General features: G+C 42.8%; 4 protein-coding genes and 3 long non-coding RNA genes across 7 annotated transcripts; 3 read left to right on the top strand and 4 right to left on the bottom strand.

Annotated features, from left to right (window-relative positions):
* Window positions 1-713: 713 nt before the first annotated feature.
* On the bottom strand, window positions 714-3,573 carry LOC114453272 (threonine synthase-like 1). The gene is made up of 3 exons (XM_028433084.1): window positions 3,436-3,573; window positions 1,805-3,205; window positions 714-1,548 (listed from the first exon to the last, which is right to left on the bottom strand). Exons 2-3 carry the CDS (start codon window positions 3,176-3,178, stop codon window positions 745-747), a joined length of 2,178 nt encoding a protein of 725 aa, XP_028288885.1. The 5' UTR covers window positions 3,179-3,205; window positions 3,436-3,573; the 3' UTR covers window positions 714-744.
* Window positions 3,574-4,141: 568 nt separating this feature from the next.
* Window positions 4,142-5,754, top strand: LOC114453273 (enkurin-like). Its single transcript, XM_028433085.1, has 5 exons — window positions 4,142-4,353; window positions 4,673-4,818; window positions 4,896-5,110; window positions 5,197-5,343; window positions 5,577-5,754. Exons 1-5 carry the CDS (start codon window positions 4,274-4,276, stop codon window positions 5,748-5,750), a joined length of 762 nt encoding a protein of 253 aa, XP_028288886.1. The 5' UTR covers window positions 4,142-4,273; the 3' UTR covers window positions 5,751-5,754.
* On the bottom strand, window positions 5,139-6,684 carry LOC114453276 (uncharacterized). Its single transcript, XR_003672427.1, has 3 exons — window positions 6,524-6,684; window positions 5,968-6,281; window positions 5,139-5,411 (listed from the first exon to the last, which is right to left on the bottom strand). It is a non-coding gene; the product is annotated as an uncharacterized LOC114453276 (long non-coding RNA).
* A 525-nt stretch (window positions 6,685-7,209) lies between these two features.
* Window positions 7,210-8,847, top strand: LOC114453274 (enkurin-like). The gene is made up of 5 exons (XM_028433087.1): window positions 7,210-7,442; window positions 7,766-7,911; window positions 7,989-8,203; window positions 8,290-8,436; window positions 8,670-8,847. The coding sequence occupies exons 1-5, from the start codon at window positions 7,363-7,365 to the stop codon at window positions 8,841-8,843; spliced, it is 762 nt and encodes a 253-aa protein (XP_028288888.1). The 5' UTR covers window positions 7,210-7,362; the 3' UTR covers window positions 8,844-8,847.
* Window positions 8,232-9,269, bottom strand: LOC114453277 (uncharacterized). Its single transcript, XR_003672428.1, has 2 exons — window positions 9,061-9,269; window positions 8,232-8,504 (listed from the first exon to the last, which is right to left on the bottom strand). It is a non-coding gene; the product is annotated as an uncharacterized LOC114453277 (long non-coding RNA).
* Window positions 9,270-13,034: 3,765 nt separating this feature from the next.
* LOC114453308 (enkurin-like) lies at window positions 13,035-15,899 on the top strand. Its single transcript, XM_028433132.1, has 5 exons — window positions 13,035-13,298; window positions 14,822-14,967; window positions 15,045-15,259; window positions 15,346-15,492; window positions 15,726-15,899. The coding sequence occupies exons 1-5, from the start codon at window positions 13,219-13,221 to the stop codon at window positions 15,897-15,899; spliced, it is 762 nt and encodes a 253-aa protein (XP_028288933.1). The 5' UTR covers window positions 13,035-13,218.
* LOC114453309 (uncharacterized) lies at window positions 15,288-19,576 on the bottom strand. Its single transcript, XR_003672431.1, has 3 exons — window positions 19,421-19,576; window positions 16,117-16,367; window positions 15,288-15,560 (listed from the first exon to the last, which is right to left on the bottom strand). It is a non-coding gene; the product is annotated as an uncharacterized LOC114453309 (long non-coding RNA).
* Window positions 19,577-19,691: the final 115 nt, after the last annotated feature.

Raw genomic sequence — 19,691 nt, 5'->3', positions numbered from 1 at the left:
AAACACATTCTTGCATAGCAAAAAAAAGAAGTGATCCGTCATCTTGTCAGCATGGAAGGCACAGGAGTACAGCCAACAGTGTGAGTGACACACTGCTGCAGTTAGACAGTGATCCAGATCTGAGCTGAGATTTTTCAAAATAAAAGACAAACACTGGCTCTTTTTTATGCTGTAGGCTAATAGTGACACATTGTACAGTGACAATAATGACACTTTTATGGAGGCAACAGGTTTAGTTTTGTTTGTGTAACTTTAAATGAACTCTTACTGATAGCTTAGCTTAGTTAGCCTACAATAACAGAGGCTAGCTAACTGTACTAGCATGTTGTGTCACTAGAAGTATGTTGTTTTGAGGCAAAGTGTAATCAAACCTTTTATTAACTGTTTTTAAATCATGTTTATGAGCCTATAAACAGCATGTCTAACATTAGCTTAGCCAGTTACTTCAGCTAGCTAGCTGAACCCGACATTTGTACAGTTTTAGTCTCTCCAGCTGGTGTGATGCCTTTACTTTGATGTTTATAAATCTCCATTAGAAACAGCAACTAGGCTAAGCTAACACATACTTAGTGGTTCATATTAGCCTTGCTGGTTAGCATACTTGGAGCAGCATAAAGGTCAACAAACATAAATTTTTATTTACATCACTGACATGGCCTAATAACACAACAGCACATTGGCACAGAGCTAACAGACACAGTGTGCTTAGTAAATATGGATTTAATCAATTTATGATGGACTAATCTAAATAACTTTCAGGAAACAGTCCTGTATCATGCTCTCCACTTCTTCTACCATCACGCTGTAATCAGCCTGACAAACAGTGTGTTTCGTCCTGCCGCCCTCCTTCAGGCACTGCATCATCTCTCTGTGCATTGTCGGTGTGGATGCACTGAGCTCCAGTGTCTTCAGCTGCTCCACAGGATCCTCTGGAATATTTTGGATTTGTAAAGCTTTGAACACAGCGGGAGCAAATTTTCCATAGTGAGCAGTAGAACAAAGCACCACAGGGCAGGAGCCGTCCTGCAGCCTATCAGACACGACTTTTGCCACGGCGGTGTGTGTGTCCATGACGTATCCCGTCTGAGTGTGAGTGCTCTGGATGGCGGCCAAGCAGTCTTCCTCTGAGCACCAGCTAGCCAGCACTTCCTGCTGCATCCTGCCAAGGAGAGGCTCAGGAACCTGAAAGTGCTGCTGTCTGTCTAAACGTGTGAACAGGTCCTTGACGAGGCGACCGCAACCGCCTGAGACGTGGTAGATAAACCTCTCCAGGTTGGAGGATTTCAGGATATCTATAGCGGGTGAGCTGGACAGCATGAGAGGCCGTCCACGCAGATCATACTCGCCGGTGGTGATAAAGTCTGTGATGACACGGTTGTGGTTGGATGCGCAGATGACTTTTCTTATCGGAATGCCCATTTGCTTGGCGTACACAGCCGACATGGCATTGCCAAAGTTGCCAGTGGGGATGCAGATATCGATGGGCTCTCCGAACTTGATAATACCATCTCTGCACAGATCCAGATAGGCAGAGGAATGATAGACCACCTGTGAGAGGAGGAGAGGTTAACAGAACTCAGTGTGATATAAACATAGGAAAATAACATGTAAATCACAGTGTAGCAGCTCTGCAACTGAAAATACAGCCTAAAAAAACGAAAAAAAGTGCTTCTCCAGAGGAGGGCGCTGCTGTTTTATAGTTCAATTTTCTTTCATTCAGCATCAGATGCTTGAGTGTACATTACCGGACACCGCAACATGATCTGTTACTTGGTTCCCCCTGACTCAGATAATTCAGGCTCACCTGTGGCAGCAGGCGTGCCCAGTTGATGGAGTTGGCGGTGCTCAGGACTGTCCCGAACTCCACAGCGAGATGCCCCGTCAGTCCTGACTCACCAAACATCCTCTTAATGGTTCTCTGACAGAAGTCAAAGTCCGACAGGACGCCGACAGCTCTGGCATTTCCCTCCTTGTAGCTCGTCATCTGCAGCTTCTGAATCTCACTCACTCCTCCCTCTGGGAAAAACACCAGCACGCCGGTCCGAGTTCCGTCGGCACCGCTCAGTCTGCTGAACCCACTGAGCACTGCGCTGCCGGTGTCTCCAGACGTGGCTACCAGGATGAGGTAGTTGCACATAGGTGGGAGGCAGTGTGTGAAGAGCTGAGGCATCAACTGTAAAGCCAGGTCTTTGAATGAGGCGGTGGGGCCATGAAAAAGCTCCAGAACGTACTGATTGTTGACGAGGTGTTTCATAGGCGCGACTGCTTCTGTTAAAAAGTTTGATCCATATGCATTGAATATCATTGTTCTAAGATCCAGAGCAGACACGTCCAGTGGGTGGATGCACTTTTCGAGTAAAACTAAAGCTCGTTCAGGGTACGACATGCCAGCTAATCTCATCCACTCACGTGCATCCATCTTTGGGAGGCCATTTATGGGAACATAGAGGCCTCCGTCTGCTGCCAGACCTTCAACAACCACGTCACTGAAGTGTGTTTTCTGATTGGACAAACCTGCACTGTCACACCTTGTTGATACATAAGTATCTTCATCGTGGTTCTGATATCTCCGTACAGCCTTCAGCACCTTCTCCGCCACCTCCTCCACCGTGTCTCCTGTTCCACACAGCACCCGCACATCCAGCCATTTCTCATAAAACTGTGTCCTGTACAGCAGAATATCCTTCATGGGTACCCCTGCCTCCTGACCCACTATCCTGTTCACCTTCATCCTTGTGAGCCTCTGTATGATGTCCTCACTGTCTACATCCAAGTAGACAACCAGCCCATTCTGTCTGATGTGCTGCATCGCCTCAGCATGAAGAGGGTTTGAGCCTGTCAGGGACACAACACACCCAGAGGCAGAGAAGTTACACAAAGCGTCACCTTCCTCCTCCAAGAAACGCTGTCCACCAACTGCTGCCAGTTTGGCAGACACAGGCATCTTCCATGTCGGTTCCAGAACGTCATCATCCACATCTATGAAAGGCAGCCCCAGTTTGTGGGCCACAATCTTTCCTACGGTGGTTTTCCCTGCTCCAGGAGGACCCATGAGGAGGATATTCTTGTCCCCCTGGAAGGCGGGTTTGGTGGACAGCCATGATTTTGGTGTTGATGCGGAGCTCAGGCAGAATCTGGCAGTTCTTAAAGCAAGCTGGTGTGCTCTCAGTAAACCCATTCAGGAATCTAATAAGAGCCTCTCCCCCTGCGAAGGACAACAGTTAAACAGGCTTTACTAAGACCTATGAGGCTGCGACATACGTGTGCAGTTAGCACAGAACACTTAACCTACAAGTTCTTTTTTTATTTAATATTACTGAACTGACAGCCTCCTGCTTTCTTCAGAGAGCTGCGACAACTTTCCACGTGTTTTGCAGCTTGTAAATAACAAAGTGACGTTAAATTGTTATTCATAGTTTTAGGCAAGACGCTCACCTGAGGTCTTGGCTTTGTGTCCTCAAATCTCGTTGACAAATGTCTCAGCAAAGTCACAGCTTATTTTGTTGAATACTATGAAAGAAAGAATCACTTTCAGGCACATTATTCCGCAGGCTCCATAAACAACTACGGCCAGCTCGGAGGGACAAATTTAATTCACAACGGAAGCGCAGTAGGAACTAATCTCCCCTGCGTATGTTAGTTATGCATTATAATTATTTACAGAAGCTACATATTAAACAGCACATTGAATCAATACGACTGTATAATTTAGGGCAACAAATGTGCTTTTAATCGCGAAAGAAATAAATATAAAACTGATTGAACGGGTGCTGCGTTCAAGTGCTCGGTTCATCTCGTAAATCATTGTTATAAAGTCGAAGGTACGATTTTGACGGGCGTTATTTTGGAAATCCATGAGTTCAAGACAATAAAGCAAAGACTAAACATTCTGTGATTGTGTTTACAGCGACTGCTAAGTTGAAATCTAATATTAAAATCAGCCGGTGCTGATAATAGTATAGAACGTAGGCCAGGTCCTCTGTAGGTGTGTGTGCGTCTGTAGCTAAAACAAACCCATGGTATGCAGACCACTGTGCGGACAGAATATAAAGCAAGGAGCATAAAGGTTATACGTGACAGATCAGATATAATGGGAAGACATGCGTTCAAAAATACCTACTATACCAGAATGCAACACGTCCTCCGCAGGTTGCCTAGCAACTGTCCTGCGCTTGTGTTGGCAAACAAATTCGAGCAAGCTTTTCTTCAGGTTATTATTCGGCCACAGAAACCACTCAGTTGATTCGTACCTTTTGGGTTGAAATTATTCAACATGCCTGAAGGTGTGAAGCCGCCAGAAAGCATCTACAATTGCATTCCAGAGAAAGAGCGGAAGATTGAAAAACCCCCGCTGTGAGTTACATTATCTTAGCTAACTCACTTAGCTAGCCACCATGCTAATTTAGCTAACTACTTTGTTGTTTGCTGTTTACCCTCACACACACACACACACACACACACACACACACACACACACACACAAAAGTATTTGATCTATGTTGGATTTACTCAACAAGGAGCTCACAATTGACTTATTTAAGTGACAGGAGTTGTGTTTTTTGGCTTAACTTTGTTATGAAAATGAAGAAATGATCAGTTGTATTCTTTTCTTGAACCTCTGAAATGATTTTAGTGACTGTAGTAATTGATTATTTGGGTCTGTTTGGTAAAGGTATATGTCAAAGCACAGGCCAGCTGTGCTTCTTGAGAGCAAGTCAAATAAGGATGCGAGGAGAACTATGGGACCGGCAAAAATAATGGTGTCGCCTCCTGATAACTACCTCAAGAAGCACTCAACAGAGGCGAGAGTGTCTAAAAGTGAGTTCCTCAGTTAGGCTGTTTGATTTTCTTTTGAGTGTTGATTATCAGTTTCTTCCTTTTTTGCGTTCTTTCAGACACACCTCCCTCAAAGCACGTCCGCACTGTGAGAAAGCCACCAGTTCCTTTGAGGACTGAGGTCCCACTCATGGGAATCCCCACCAAGAAGGCCTGTTTAAACACAACTGTAATGGTGCCGAAGAAACCGCATCCTACAATTGTAGACAGCAACAAAGGATCCAAGCAGCTCCTTGAAAACTCAGGACTTGTCCCAAAATACAGCCGTAAAAAGGTGTTTTCTTGAATTACTCAATACATGGTTTAGTTACAACAGTTTTATTTCAAAACATGTCTAAAGTTTCCTCCTTCTGTTTGCAGGACTATGGTCAGGTGCCTGAGTACCTGCTGCAGCGCAATGAAGAAGAGCGAATTGCTCAGGAGAGGCACGAGGACTTTCTGAAGGAGCAGAGGGAGCAGGCATCCATGAAGAACCTGTCAGAGGAGGAGCGTCAAGCTGTCCTGGAGGTACCTAAAAACATGGCTACACAGCGGCAGTCCTTTTTTTCTGAAACAGCAGGGGATCATTCAGGCACCTGGAACCAGTGAAGAAGCACAGGAAATGAACAGAATGATTCCATTACTTTAGGGAGAGGAATGAACCTTTTCAGCATCCATCAACTATTGCCAGTACCTTTTATTGACTCCTGTTTACTCTATAAAATCTCTGAATCCTGATATTTATCTCTCTGTCCTTCTAGACCCTGAAGAAAAACTGGGATAAGGTGCACCATGAGTACCAATGCCTGCCTCTCATCATTGAAACCCTGTCGAGGAAAACCCATAAGCTCCGACTGGAGGAGGCCATGACGCAGCTGGAGAGGGACATCAACCTCTTCGAGAGGTTCAAAACCATCTACATACCCAGCAATTAATACATTAAAGGGGTCAGATTTACTCCAATAAATGTCTCTACCATTCTTCCATTGACATTACACATGTATGGCTCAGACTAACAAAGACACACTTTCAATGATAAATCTATCTTTGATTCTTTATTGATTAACTAAACATCAAGGTTTAAGTGACGATGATGATATATAATCATCATATATAGAATCACTGTGGCAGAGAAGTTACACAAAGCGTCACCTTCCTCCTCCAAGAAACGCTGTCCACCAACTGCTGCCAGTTTGGCAGACACAGGCATCTTCCATGTCGGTTCCAGAACGTCATCATCCACATCTATGAAAGGCAGCCCCAGTTTGTGGGCCACAATCTTTCCTACGGTGGTTTTCCCTGCTCCAGGAGGACCCATGAGGAGGATATTCTTGTCCCCCTGGAAGGCGGGTTTGGTGGACAGCCATGATTTTGGTGTTGATGCGGAGCTCAGGCAGAATCTGGCAGTTCTTAAAGCAAGCTGGTGTGCTCTCAGTAAACCCATTCAGGAATCTAATAAGAGCCCCCTGCGAAGGACAACAGTTAAACAGGCTTTACTAAGACCTATGAGGCTGCGACATACGTGTGCAGTTAGCACAGAACACTTAACCTACAAGTTAAAGTAGGTCTTCTTTTTTTATTTAATATTACTGAACTGACAGCCTCCTGCTTTCTTCAGAGAGCTGCGACAACTTTCCACGTGTTTTGCAGCTTGTAAATAACAAAGTGACGTTACATTGTTATTCATAGTTTTAGGCAAGACGCTCACCTCAGGTCTTGGCTTTGTGTCCTCAAATCTCGTTGACAAATGTCTCAGCAAAGTCACAGCTTATTTTGTTGAATACTATGAAAGAAAGAATCACTTTCAGGCACATTATTCCGCAGGCTCCATAAACAACTACGGCCAGCTCGGAGGGACAAATTTAATCACTACGGAAGCGCAGTAGGAACCAATTCCCCCTGCGTTTGTTAGTTATGCATTATAATTATTTACAGAAGCTACATATTACACAGCACATTGAATCAATACGACTGTATAATTTAGGGCAACAAATGTGCTTTTAATCGCGAAAGAAATAAATATAAAACTGATTGAACGGGTGCTGCGTTCAAGTGCTCGGTTAATCTCGTAAATCATTGTTATAGTGTGAAAGTACGATTTTAACGGGCGTTATTTTGGAAATCCATGAGTTCAAGACAATAAAGCAAAGACTAAACATTATGTGATTGTGTTTACAGCGACTGCTAAGTTGAAATCTAATATTAAAATCAGCCGGTGCTGATAATAGTATAGAACGTAGGCCAGGTCCTCCTCTGTAGGTGTGTGTGCGTCTGTAGCTAAAACAAACCCATGGTATGCAGACCACTGTGCGGACAGAATATAAAGCAAGGAGCATAAAGGTTATACGTGACAGATCAGATATCATGGGAAGACATGCGTTCAAAAATACCTACTATACCAGAATGCAACACGTCCTCCGCAGGTTGCCTAGCAACTGTCCTGCGCTTGTGTTGGCAAACAAATTCGAGCAAGCTTTTCTTCAGGTTATTATTCGGCCACAGAAACCACTCAGTTGATTCGTACCTTTTGGGTTGAAATTATTCAACATGCCTGAAGGTGTGAAGCCGCCAGAAAGCATCTACAATTGCATTCCAGAGAAAGAGCGGAAGATTGAAAAACCCCCGCTGTGAGTTACATTATCTTAGCTAACTCACTTAGCTAGCCACCATGCTAATTTAGCTAACTACTTTGTTGTTTGCTGTTTACCCTCACACACACACACACACACACACACACACACACACACACACACACACACAAAAGTATTTGATCTATGTTGGATTTACTCAACAAGGAGCTCACAATTGACTTATTTAAGTGACAGGAGTTGTGTTTTTTGGCTTAACTTTGTTATGAAAATGAAGAAATGATCAGTTGTATTCTTTTCTTGAACCTCTGAAATGATTTTAGTGACTGTAGTAATTGATTATTTCGGTCTGTTTGGTAAAGGTATATGTCAAAGCACAGGCCAGCTGTGCTTCTTGAGAGCAAGTCAAATAAGGATGCGAGGAGAACTATGGGACCGGCAAAAATAATGGTGTCGCCTCCTGATAACTACCTCAAGAAGCGCTCAACAGAGGCGAGAGTGTGTAAAAGTGAGTTCCCCAGTTAGGCTGTTTGATTTTCTTTTGAGTGTTGATTATCAGTTTCTTCCTTTTTTGCGTTCTTTCAGACACACCTCCCTCAAAGCACGTCCGCACTGTGAGAAAGCCACCAGTTCCTTTGAGGACTGAGGTCCCACTCATGGGAATCCCCACCAAGAAGGCCTGTTTAAACACAACTGTAATGGTGCCGAAGAAACCGCATCCTACAATTGTAGACAGCAACAAAGGATCCAAGCAGCTCCTTGAAAACTCAGGACTTGTCCCAAAATACAGCCGTAAAAAGGTGTTTTCTTGAATTACTCAATACATGGTTTAGTTACAACAGTTTTATTTCAAAACATGTCTAAAGTTTCCTCCTTCTGTTTGCAGGACTATGGTCAGGTGCCTGAGTACCTGCTGCAGCGCAATGAAGAAGAGCGAATTGCTCAGGAGAGGCACGAGGACTTTCTGAAGGAGCAGAGGGAGCAGGCATCCATGAAGAACCTGTCAGAGGAGGAGCGTCAAGCTGTCCTGGAGGTACCTAAAAACATGGCTACACAGCGGCAGTCCTTTTTTTCTGAAACAGCAGGGGATCATTCAGGCACCTGGAACCAGTGAAGAAGCACAGGAAATGAACAGAATGATTCCATTACTTTAGGGAGAGGAATGAACCTTTTCAGCATCCATCAACTATTGCCAGTACCTTTTATTGACTCCTGTTTACTCTATAAAATCTCTGAATCCTGATATTTATCTCTCTGTCCTTCTAGACCCTGAAGAAAAACTGGGATAAGGTGCACCATGAGTACCAATGCCTGCCTCTCATCATTGAAACCCTGTCGAGGAAAACCCATAAGCTCCGACTGGAGGAGGCCATGACGCAGCTGGAGAGGGACATCAACCTCTTCGAGAGGTTCAAAACCATCTACATACCCAGCAATTAATACATTAAAGGGGTCAGATTTACTCCAATAAATGTCTCTACCATTCTTCCATTGACATTACACATGTATGGCTCAGACTAACAAAGACACACTTTCAATGATAAATCTATCTTTGATTCTTTATTGATTAACTAAACATCAAGGTTTAAGTGACGATGATGATATATAATCATCATATATAGAATCACTGTGGCAGAGAAGTTACACAAAGCGTCACCTTCCTCCTCCAAGAAACGCTGTCCACCAACTGCTGCCAGTTTGGCAGACACAGGCATCTTCCATGTCGGTTCCAGAACGTCATCATCCACATCTATGACAGGCAGCCCCAGTTTGTGGGCCACAATCTTTCCTACGGTGGTTTTCCCTGCTCCAGGAGGACCCATGAGGAGGATATTCTTGTCCCCCTGGCAGGCGGGTTGGGTGTGCTCTCAGTAAACCCATTGAGGAATCTAATAAGAGCCTCTCCCCCTGCGAAGGACAACAGTTAAACAGGCTTTACTAAGACCTATGAGGCTGCGACATACGTGTGCAGTTAGCACAGAACACTTAACCTACAAGTTAAAGTAGGTATTTAGAGTCTGCAGTCTTCTTTTTTTATTTAATATTACTGAACTGACAGCCTCCTGCTTTCTTCAGAGAGCTGCGACAACTTTCCACGTGTTTTGCAGCTTGTATAACAAAGTGACGTTACATTATTTCGATAAGGTTCATTTGGTCTTCACCTATTTATGAACTATGATAGAATTCTTTTTAGTCAGACCTGTGTCTTGTGTTAGTTCATAAATAGGTGAAGACCAAATGAACCTTATCGAAATATTACGAACAAGTTTTGGACAACAATGTGTCAAAGATTTCCGACACCTGGAGCAGCTGGAACAAAAAAGGGCACGCTATCGCAACCACCTTAAATTCAACCTGAGATGCCGAGACGAGGGAGTAACACCACCAAGCTTGGAAGTAAAAAACCCCATCCCAACCCAAAATGCAAATAGGATAATAGAGAAAACCCGCACAGCGCTCCTTAAAGAAAGGATACGCTGCACGACAAGCAAAATAACCAACATCAACACAGAGATAAAAACACAAACGGAAGCTTTCAGACTGAAATACCCCACGGAAGAAAACACACAGAAACTCGTAAAAGAACACCTGAGGCAGACGCACGAAATATTTTTTGAACGGACAAAGGTAAGACACATCAAAAAACTGGACAGACTAATAACACGAAAACAACATAGAAATAAGGACACAGACGAAGCGGAAAAAGAAAAATGGGTCAAAAACATCTCACAACGCCGCCTAACAAAGATAGAAATAGACGTCCTGTCTCGCGGACTTAACTATGCTGTCACACCAAACAAAATACCACACGAAGAATTCATCCTAGCCACCGTATTAGCGTGTCAATCCATACCGGACCAGGGGAAAAAAGCAGAGCTAAGGAACGAGATAGCAGGTATTCTAAAATCCGCAAAAATACCACCAGCTAACATAACAAAAGAAGAAGCCAAAGCAATTAAAACATTGGCACAGGACAAGAGCATCACAATCATACCCGCGGATAAAGGTAGGACAACAGTCATTATGGACACTAAGCACTACGAGCAACAGATGGAAAACATGTTAAAAGACACTGAAACATATGAACCGCTCAGAAAGGACCCCACAGAAGAAAAGAAAAGGACACTCAAAACACTACTCAAACCATTACTACAGGAAGGTAAAATAGATAAGAGCACATACAACCACCTCATGCCCACAGCCAGTATCACACCACGAATATATGGCACACCCAAAATCCACAAACAAAACACACCACTACGCCCAATAGTGGACAGCATTGGATCAGTAACATACAACCTATCAAAAGCACTAGTTGACCTCATAAAACCACTACTAGGCCTCACCGAACAACACTGTAAAAACTCAAACCAGTTAGCGCAGGAACTCGGGGACACCACAGTACACCCGGACGAAATATTCATATCACATGACGTAATATCCCTCTTCACCAAAACACCAGTAAACGTAACACTGCAGATAGTAGAGAACCGCCTCAGGACAGACAAGACACTACACAAACGGACCAATCTAGCAGTTAACGACATAACCCGGCTGCTACATTTCGTATCCACATCCACATATTTCCAATTCAGGGGTATTTTATACAGACAGAGGGAGGGCTTTGCAATGGGGGACCCACTCTCAGCCATCATGAGTGGTTTTTTTATGGAGGACCTAGAAGAGAAGGCCATCTGCACGGCACCTGCACAATGCGGTCTCAAAATGTGGAGGAGATACGTGGATGACATCCTGGAAAAAATAAAAACTGGCCACACACAGGAGTTAACAGACCACCTCAACAAAATAGACAGCACAGGAAAAATCAAATTCACACACGAGGAGGAAAAAGACAGTACGATAACCTTTTTGGACATAAACATCACACATCTACAGGACGGCAGCATAAAAATCAAAATTCACAGGAAACCCACACACACCGACCAATACCTGTTATGGACGTCTGAACACCCCACCGCACACAAACTCTCCGCCGTACGAACACTATTCGACAGAGCCACCATGATCACAGACCCACAAGACAGACAGGAGGAGGAAAAACACATCATAAAGGCCTTAAAAAAATGCCAGTACCCCATGTGGGCAATCAAAAAAGGAAAACAACAAATCGACAACAGAAAAAACAAAGAAAAAAAGAGAAACACAAACCAAAAACAAAATAAAACAATGGTGACACTCCCCTACATCCGTGGAATAACGGAAAAAATACAAAGAGCAATGAGTAAACACAACATCAATACACCCGTCAAAACACATCGTAAACTCAGACAACTACTGGTGCACCCAAAAGACAAGATCGAACCGGACAAAAAATGCAACGTCATATACGAAATACCCTGCCTGTCCTGCAATAAAACATACATCGGTGAAACAGGAAGATCATTCAGCACACGGAAAAAAGAACATAAAACAGAATGTGAAAAGGAATCAGCTGGGATGAGCACAAGGGCAACAAAACAGAAAGCACAACAAGAAAACCTGAAATCAGCAATCTCGGATCATTGCAAAAGAGAAAGGCACATTATGGACTGGGATGGGGCAAAAGTGATCGGAAACGAGGACAACAAATTCAAACGGTGGATTAAGGAAGCCATCGAAATAAGGAAGCGGGCCAATAGGACAATGAACTGGGACGAGGGAACTTTTACACTGTCCCACACCTGGAACACTGTCCTGAGGAGACCAGACTGCTGTCCCACACCTGGGACACAGCGCTGAGGAAGCCGGACTACAGGTGGCGCTGTTCCCCCACTACCTGGAGTAGTGGGAGAATGGCGCCACAACCTGCATAAGATCAGCTGGCAGACACGTCACGTAACATCATGTGACTTCTGAGGAAGACTGCAGGAAGTAGTCGAAACATGTCAAGGTAAAACACGAGACACAGGTCTGACTAAAAAGAATTCTATCATAGTGACGTTACATTGTTATTCATAGTTTTAGGCAAGACGCTCACCTCAGGTCTTGGCTTTGTGTCCTCAAATCTCCTTGACAAATGTCTCAGCAAAGTCACAGCTTATTTTGTTGAATACTATGAAAGAAAGAATCACTTTCAGGCACATTATTCCGCAGGCTCCATAAACAACTACGGCCAGCTCGGAGGGACAAATTTAATCACTACGGAAGCGCAGTAGGAACCAATTCCCCCTGCGTTTGTTAGTTATGCATTATAATTATTTACAGAAGCTACATATTACACAGCACATTGAATCAATACGACTGTATAATTTAGGGCAACAAATGTGCTTTTAATCGCGAAAGAAATAAATATAAAACTGATTGAACGGGTGCTGCGTTCAAGTGCTCGGTTAATCTCGTAAATCATTGTTATAAAGTCGAAGGTACGATTTTGACGGGCGTTATTTTGGAAATCCATGAGTTCAAGACAATAAAGCAAAGACTAAACATTATGTGATTGTGTTTACAGCGACTGCTAAGTTGAAATCTAATATTAAAATCAGCCGGTGCTGATAATAGTATAGAACGTAGGCCAGGTCCTCTGTAGGTGTGTGTGCGTCTGTAGCTAAAACAAACCCATGGTATGCAGACCACTGTGCGGACAGAATATAAAGCAAGGAGCATAAAGGTTATACGTGACAGATCAGATATCATGGGAAGACATGCGTTCAAAAATACCTACTATACCAGAATGCAACACGTCCTCCGCAGGTTGCCTAGCAACTGTCCTGCGCTTGTGTTGGCAAACAAATTCGAGCAAGCTTTTCTTCAGGTTATTATTCGGCCACAGAAACCACTCAGTTGATTCGTACCTTTTGGGTTGAAATTATTCAACATGCCTGAAGGTGTGAAGCCGCCAGAAAGCATCTACAATTGCATTCCAGAGAAAGAGCGGAAGATTGAAAAACCCCCGCTGTGAGTTACATTATCTTAGCTAACTCACTTAGCTAGCCACCATGCTAATTTAGCTAACTACTTTGTTGTTTGCTGTTTACCCTCACACACACACACACACACACACACACAAAAGTATTTGATCTATGTTGGATTTACTCAACAAGGAGCTCACAATTGACTTATTTAACCCTCATGCACTGTTCGGGACATTTTTGTCCTCTGAGAGAAATTTTTCTGTTTATTTTGGCCATAACTTTGTCAATATGTGGACAAATTGAATAATTTTTGCTCAACAAGCTTAATTTTACATAATTTTTGTTAATATGATTTTAACATTTTTCATTGGTCAACAGTACACTGTGGGCAAATTCTACCCCCTAATGTGTTGTTCGGGACAAAAACGTCCCCTAACTTTAACAGTTTTAAAAATATATTAGATAAATATTTTTTTGAATTTTTTTTGCATTGACCTTTTAATTAACTTCAGTTCTAATCAACAGTAGTGAAAAAATCATTTTCCCCCAGGATTTTAACCCTTTAATCACCAATTTTATAAGGGGTGGTGCTGAAAATTGGAAAAAAAAGGCACAAAAAGGCTAATTTTTAATAGAAAAGGTGAATGTGGACTGGATTTTTTTTAACCTTTATTACAGTCTTGGTCATGTCAAACATCAGTAAAAAAATTGACTTTATTGCATTATTGGTTTTTGCACAGCACTGGATTTTCTTTTTTTCTCCCATTTTGTCCCATAGACTTACATTATAACCACTTTTTTTTGACTGCACAGCCATGGCACTAAATAATCATGCATTCTTGATTGTTGGTGGTTTACCCTGTTGGTAGGAGGTAAAGTGTGATTTTTACAGTTAATATGGTCATTAAGTTGTTAACTGTAAAAATCACAAATTTTACCTCCTACCAACAGGGTAAACCACCAACAATCAAGAATGCATGATTATGTAGTGCCATGGCTGTGCAGTCAAAAAAAAGTGGTTATAATGTAAGTCTATGGGACAAAATGGGAGAAAAAAAGAAAATCCAGTGCTGTGCAAAAACCAATAATGCAATAAAGTCAATTTTTTTACTGATGTTTGACATGACCAAGACTGTAATAAAGGTTAAAAAAAAATCCAGTCCACATTCACCTTTACTATTAAAAATTAGCCATTTTGTGTGTTTTTTTTCCAATTTTCAGCACCACCCCTTATAAAATTAAAGGGTTAAAATCCTGGGGGAAAATGATTTTTTCACTACTGTTGATTAGAACTGAAGTTAATTAAAAGGTCTATGCAAAAAAATTTCAAAAAATTATTTATCTGATATATTTTTAAAACTGTTAAAGTTAGGGGACGTTTTTGTCCCGAACAACACATTAGGGTAGTGTTTGCGAACAGTCCATGAGGGTTAAGTGACAGGAGTTGTGTTTTTTGGCTTAACTTTGTTATGAAAATGAAGAAATGATCAGTTGTATTCTTTTCTTGAACCTCTGAAATGATTTTAGTGACTGTAGTAATTGATTATTTGGGTCTGTTTGGTAAAGGTATATGTCAAAGCACAGGCCAGCTGTGCTTCTTGAGAGCAAGTCAAATAAGGATGCGAGGAGAACTATGGGACCGGCAAAAATAATGGTGTCGCCTCCTGATAACTACCTCAAGAAGCGCTCAACAGAGGCGAGAGTGTGTAAAAGTGAGTTCCCCAGTTAGGCTGTTTGATTTTCTTTTGAGTGTTGATTATCAGTTTCTTCCTTTTTTGCGTTCTTTCAGACACACCTCCCTCAAAGCACGTCCGCACTGTGAGAAAGCCACCAGTTCCTTTGAGGACTGAGGTCCCACTCATGGGAATCCCCACCAAGAAGGCCTGTTTAAACACAACTGTAATGGTGCCGAAGAAACCGCATCCTACAATTGTAGACAGCAACAAAGGATCCAAGCAGCTCCTTGAAAACTCAGGACTTGTCCCAAAATACAGCCGTAAAAAGGTGTTTTCTTGAATTACTCAATACATGGTTTAGTTACAACAGTTTTATTTCAAAACATGTCTAAAGTTTCCTCCTTCTGTTTGCAGGACTATGGTCAGGTGCCTGAGTACCTGCTGCAGCGCAATGAAGAAGAGCGAATTGCTCAGGAGAGGCACGAGGACTTTCTGAAGGAGCAGAGGGAGCAGGCATCCATGAAGAACCTGTCAGAGGAGGAGCGTCAAGCTGTCCTGGAGGTACCTAAAAACATGGCTACACAGCGGCAGTCCTTTTTTTCTGAAACAGCAGGGGATCATTCAGGCACCTGGAACCAGTGAAGAAGCACAGGAAATGAACAGAATGATTCCATTACTTTAGGGAGAGGAATGAACCTTTTCAGCATCCATCAACTATTGCCAGTACCTTTTATTGACTCCTGTTTACTCTATAAAATCTCTGAATCCTGATATTTATCTCTCTGTCCTTCTAGACCCTGAAGAAAAACTGGGATAAGGTGCACCATGAGTACCAATGCCTGCCTCTCATCATTGAAACCCTGTCGAGGAAAACTCATAAGCTCCGACTGGAGGAGGCCATGACGCAGCTGGAGAGGGACATCAACCTCTTCGAGAGGTTCAAAACCATCTACATACCCAGCAATTAATACATTAAAGGGGTCAGATTTACTCCAATAAATGTCTCTACCATTCTTCCATTGACATTACACATGTATGGCTCAGACTAACAAAGACACACTTTCAATGATAAATCTATCTTTGATTCTTTATTGATTAACTAAACATCAAGGTTTAAGTGACGATGATGATATATAATCATCATATATAGAATCACTGTGGCAGAGAAGTTACACAAAGCGTCACCTTCCTCCTCCAAGAAACGCTGTCCACCAACTGCTGCCAGTTTGGCAGACACAGGCATCTTCCATGTCGGTTCCAGAACGTCATCATCCACATCTATGACAGGCAGCCCCAGTTTGTGGGCCACAATCTTTCCTACGGTGGTTTTCCCTGCTCCAGGAGGACCCATGAGGAGGATATTCTTGTCCCCCTGGCAGGCGGGTTGGGTGTGCTCTCAGTAAACCCATTCAGGAATCTAATAAGAGCCTCTCCCCCTGCGAAGGACAACAGTTAAACAGGCTTTACTAAGACCTATGAGGCTGCGACATACGTGTGCAGTTAGCACAGAACACTTAACCTACAAGTTAAAGTAGGTCTTCTTTTTTTATTTAATATTACTGAACTGACAGCCTCCTGCTTTCTTCAGAGAGCTGCGACAACTTTCCACGTGTTTTGCAGCTTGTATAACAAAGTGACGTTACATTATTTCGATAAGGTTCATTTGGTCTTCACCTATTTATGAACTATGATAGAATTCTTTTTAGTCAGACCTGTGTCTTGTGTTAGTTCATAAATAGGTGAAGACCAAATGAACCTTATCGAAATATTACGAACAAGTTTTGGACAACAATGTGTCAAAGATTTCCGACGCCTGGAGCAGCTGGAACAAAAAGGGCACGCTATCGCAACCACCTTAAATTCAACCTGAGATGCCGAGACGAGGGAGTAACACCACCAAGCTTGGAAGTAAAAAACCCCATCCCAACCCAAAATGCAAATAGGATAATAGAGAAAACCCGCACAGCGCTCCTTAAAGAAAGGATACGCTGCACGACAAGCAAAATAACCAACATCAACACAGAGATAAAAACACAAACGGAAGCTTTCAGACTGAAATACCCCACGGAAGAAAACACACAGAAACTCGTAAAAGAACACCTGAGGCAGACGCACGAAATATTTTTTGAACGGACAAAGGTAAGACACATCAAAAAACTGGACAGACTAATAACACGAAAACAACATAGAAATAAGGACACAGACGAAGCGGAAAAAGAAAAATGGGTCAAAAACATCTCACAACGCCGCCTAACAAAGATAGAAATAGACGTCCTGTCTCGCGGACTTAACTATGCTGTCACACCAAACAAAATACCACACGAAGAATTCATCCTAGCCACCGTATTAGCGTGTCAATCCATACCGGACCAGGGGAAAAAAGCAGAGCTAAGGAACGAGATAGCAGGTATTCTAAAATCCGCAAAAATACCACCAGCTAACATAACAAAAGAAGAAGCCAAAGCAATTAAAACATTGGCACAGGACAAGAGCATCACAATCATACCCGCGGATAAAGGTAGGACAACAGTCATTATGGACACTAAGCACTACGAGCAACAGATGGAAAACATGTTAAAAGACACTGAAACATATGAACCGCTCAGAAAGGACCCCACAGAAGAAAAGAAAAGGACACTCAAAACACTACTCAAACCATTACTACAGGAAGGTAAAATAGATAAGAGCACATACAACCACCTCATGCCCACAGCCAGTATCACACCACGAATATATGGCACACCCAAAATCCACAAACAAAACACACCACTACGCCCAATAGTGGACAGCATTGGATCAGTAACATACAACCTATCAAAAGCACTAGTTGACCTCATAAAACCACTACTAGGCCTCACCGAACAACACTGTAAAAACTCAAACCAGTTAGCGCAGGAACTCAGGGACACCACAGTACACCCGGACGAAATATTCATATCACATGACGTAATATCCCTCTTCACCAAAACACCAGTAAACGTAACACTGCAGATAGTAGAGAACCGCCTCAGGACAGACAAGACACTACACAAACGGACCAATCTAGCAGTTAACGACATAACCCGGCTGCTACATTTCGTATCCACATCCACATATTTCCAATTCAGGGGTATTTTATACAGACAGAGGGAGGGCTTTGCAATGGGGGACCCACTCTCAGCCATCATGAGTGGTTTTTTTATGGAGGACCTAGAAGAGAAGGCCATCTGCACGGCACCTGCACAATGCGGTCTCAAAATGTGGAGGAGATACATGGATGACATCCTGGAAAAAATAAAAACTGGCCACACACAGGAGTTAACAGACCACCTCAACAAAATAGACAGCACAGGAAAAATCAAATTCACACACGAGGAGGAAAAAGACAGTACGATAACCTTTTTGGACATAAACATCACACATCTACAGGACGGCAGCATAAAAATCAAAATTCACAGGAAACCCACACACACCGACCAATACCTGTTATGGACGTCTGAACACCCCACCGCACACAAACTCTCCGCCGTACGAACACTATTCGACAGAGCCACCATGATCACAGACCCACAAGACAGACAGGAGGAAGAAAAACACATCATAAAGGCCTTAAAAAAATGCCAGTACCCCATGTGGGCAATCAAAAAAGGAAAACAACAAATCGACAACAGAAAAAACAAAGAAAAAAAGAGAAACACAAACCAAAAACAAAATAAAACAATGGTGACACTCCCCTACATCCGTGGAATAACGGAAAAAATACAAAGAGCAATGAGGAAACACAACATCAATACACCCGTCAAACCACATCGTAAACTCAGACAACTACTGGTGCACCCAAAAGACAAGATCGAACCGGACAAAAAATGCAACGTCATATACGAAATACCCTGCCTGTCCTGCAATAAAACATACATCGGTGAAACAGGAAGATCATTCAGCACACGGAAAAAAGAACATAAAACAGAATGTGAAAAGGAATCAGCTGGGATGAGCACAAGGGCAACAAAACAAAAAGCACAACAAGAAAACCTGAAATCAGCAATCTCGGATCATTGCAAAAGAGAAAGGCACATTATGGACTGGGATGGGGCAAAAGTGATCGGAAACGAGGACAACAAATTCAAACGGTGGATTAAGGAAGCCATCGAAATAAGGAAGCGGGCCAATAGGACAATGAACTGGGACGAGGGAACTTTTACACTGTCCCACACCTGGAACACTGTCCTGAGGAGACCAGACTGCTGTCCCACACCTGGGACACAGCGCTGAGGAAGCCGGACTACAGGTGGCGCTGTTCCCCCACTACCTGGAGTAGTGGGAGAATGGCGCCACAACCTGCATAAGATCAGCTGGCAGACACGTCACGTAACATCATGTGACTTCTGAGGAAGACTGCAGGAAGTAGTCGAAACATGTCAAGGTAAAACACGAGACACAGGTCTGACTAAAAAGAATTCTATCATAGTGACGTTACATTGTTATTCATAGTTTTAGGCAAGACGCTCACCTCAGGTCTTGGCTTTGTGTCCTCAAATCTCCTTGACAAATGTCTCAGCAAAGTCACAGCTTATTTTGTTGAATACTATGAAAGAAAGAATCACTTTCAGGCACATTATTCCGCAGGCTCCATAAACAACTACGGCCAGCTCGGAGGGACAAATTTAATCACTACGGAAGCGCAGTAGGAACCAATTCCCCCTGCGTTTGTTAGTTATGCATTATAATTATTTACAGAAGCTACATATTACACAGCACATTGAATCAATACGACTGTATAA

This window comes from Parambassis ranga, chromosome 20 (assembly GCF_900634625.1).
Source record: "Parambassis ranga chromosome 20, fParRan2.1, whole genome shotgun sequence".
NCBI lineage: Eukaryota > Metazoa > Chordata > Actinopteri > Ambassidae > Parambassis > Parambassis ranga.
Note: the sequence above shows the minus strand (reverse complement) of the source record. Positions and strands in the feature narration are given on the sequence as shown.

Excerpts from the sequence above, each read along its gene's own strand:
- LOC114453274 (XM_028433087.1), top strand. The coding sequence starts at position 7,363 with ATGCCTGAAGGTGTGAAGCCGCCAGAAAGCATCTACAATTGCATTCCA. Across the intron at positions 8,204-8,289 it reads CAAAATACAGCCGTAAAAAG|GACTATGGTCAGGTGCCTGA; the intron begins GTGTTTTCTTGA and ends TTCTGTTTGCAG. Across the intron at positions 8,437-8,669 it reads AGCGTCAAGCTGTCCTGGAG|ACCCTGAAGAAAAACTGGGA; the intron begins GTACCTAAAAAC and ends CTGTCCTTCTAG.
- LOC114453273 (XM_028433085.1), top strand. The coding sequence starts at position 4,274 with ATGCCTGAAGGTGTGAAGCCGCCAGAAAGCATCTACAATTGCATTCCA. Across the intron at positions 4,354-4,672 it reads AAGATTGAAAAACCCCCGCT|GTATATGTCAAAGCACAGGC; the intron begins GTGAGTTACATT and ends TGTTTGGTAAAG. Across the intron at positions 4,819-4,895 it reads AGAGGCGAGAGTGTCTAAAA|ACACACCTCCCTCAAAGCAC; the intron begins GTGAGTTCCTCA and ends GCGTTCTTTCAG.
- LOC114453272 (XM_028433084.1), bottom strand. The coding sequence starts at position 3,178 with ATGGGTTTACTGAGAGCACACCAGCTTGCTTTAAGAACTGCCAGATTC. Across the intron at positions 1,549-1,804 it reads GGGCACGCCTGCTGCCACAG|GTGGTCTATCATTCCTCTGC; the intron begins GTGAGCCTGAAT and ends CTCCTCTCACAG.
- LOC114453308 (XM_028433132.1), top strand. The coding sequence starts at position 13,219 with ATGCCTGAAGGTGTGAAGCCGCCAGAAAGCATCTACAATTGCATTCCA. Across the intron at positions 15,260-15,345 it reads CAAAATACAGCCGTAAAAAG|GACTATGGTCAGGTGCCTGA; the intron begins GTGTTTTCTTGA and ends TTCTGTTTGCAG. Across the intron at positions 15,493-15,725 it reads AGCGTCAAGCTGTCCTGGAG|ACCCTGAAGAAAAACTGGGA; the intron begins GTACCTAAAAAC and ends CTGTCCTTCTAG.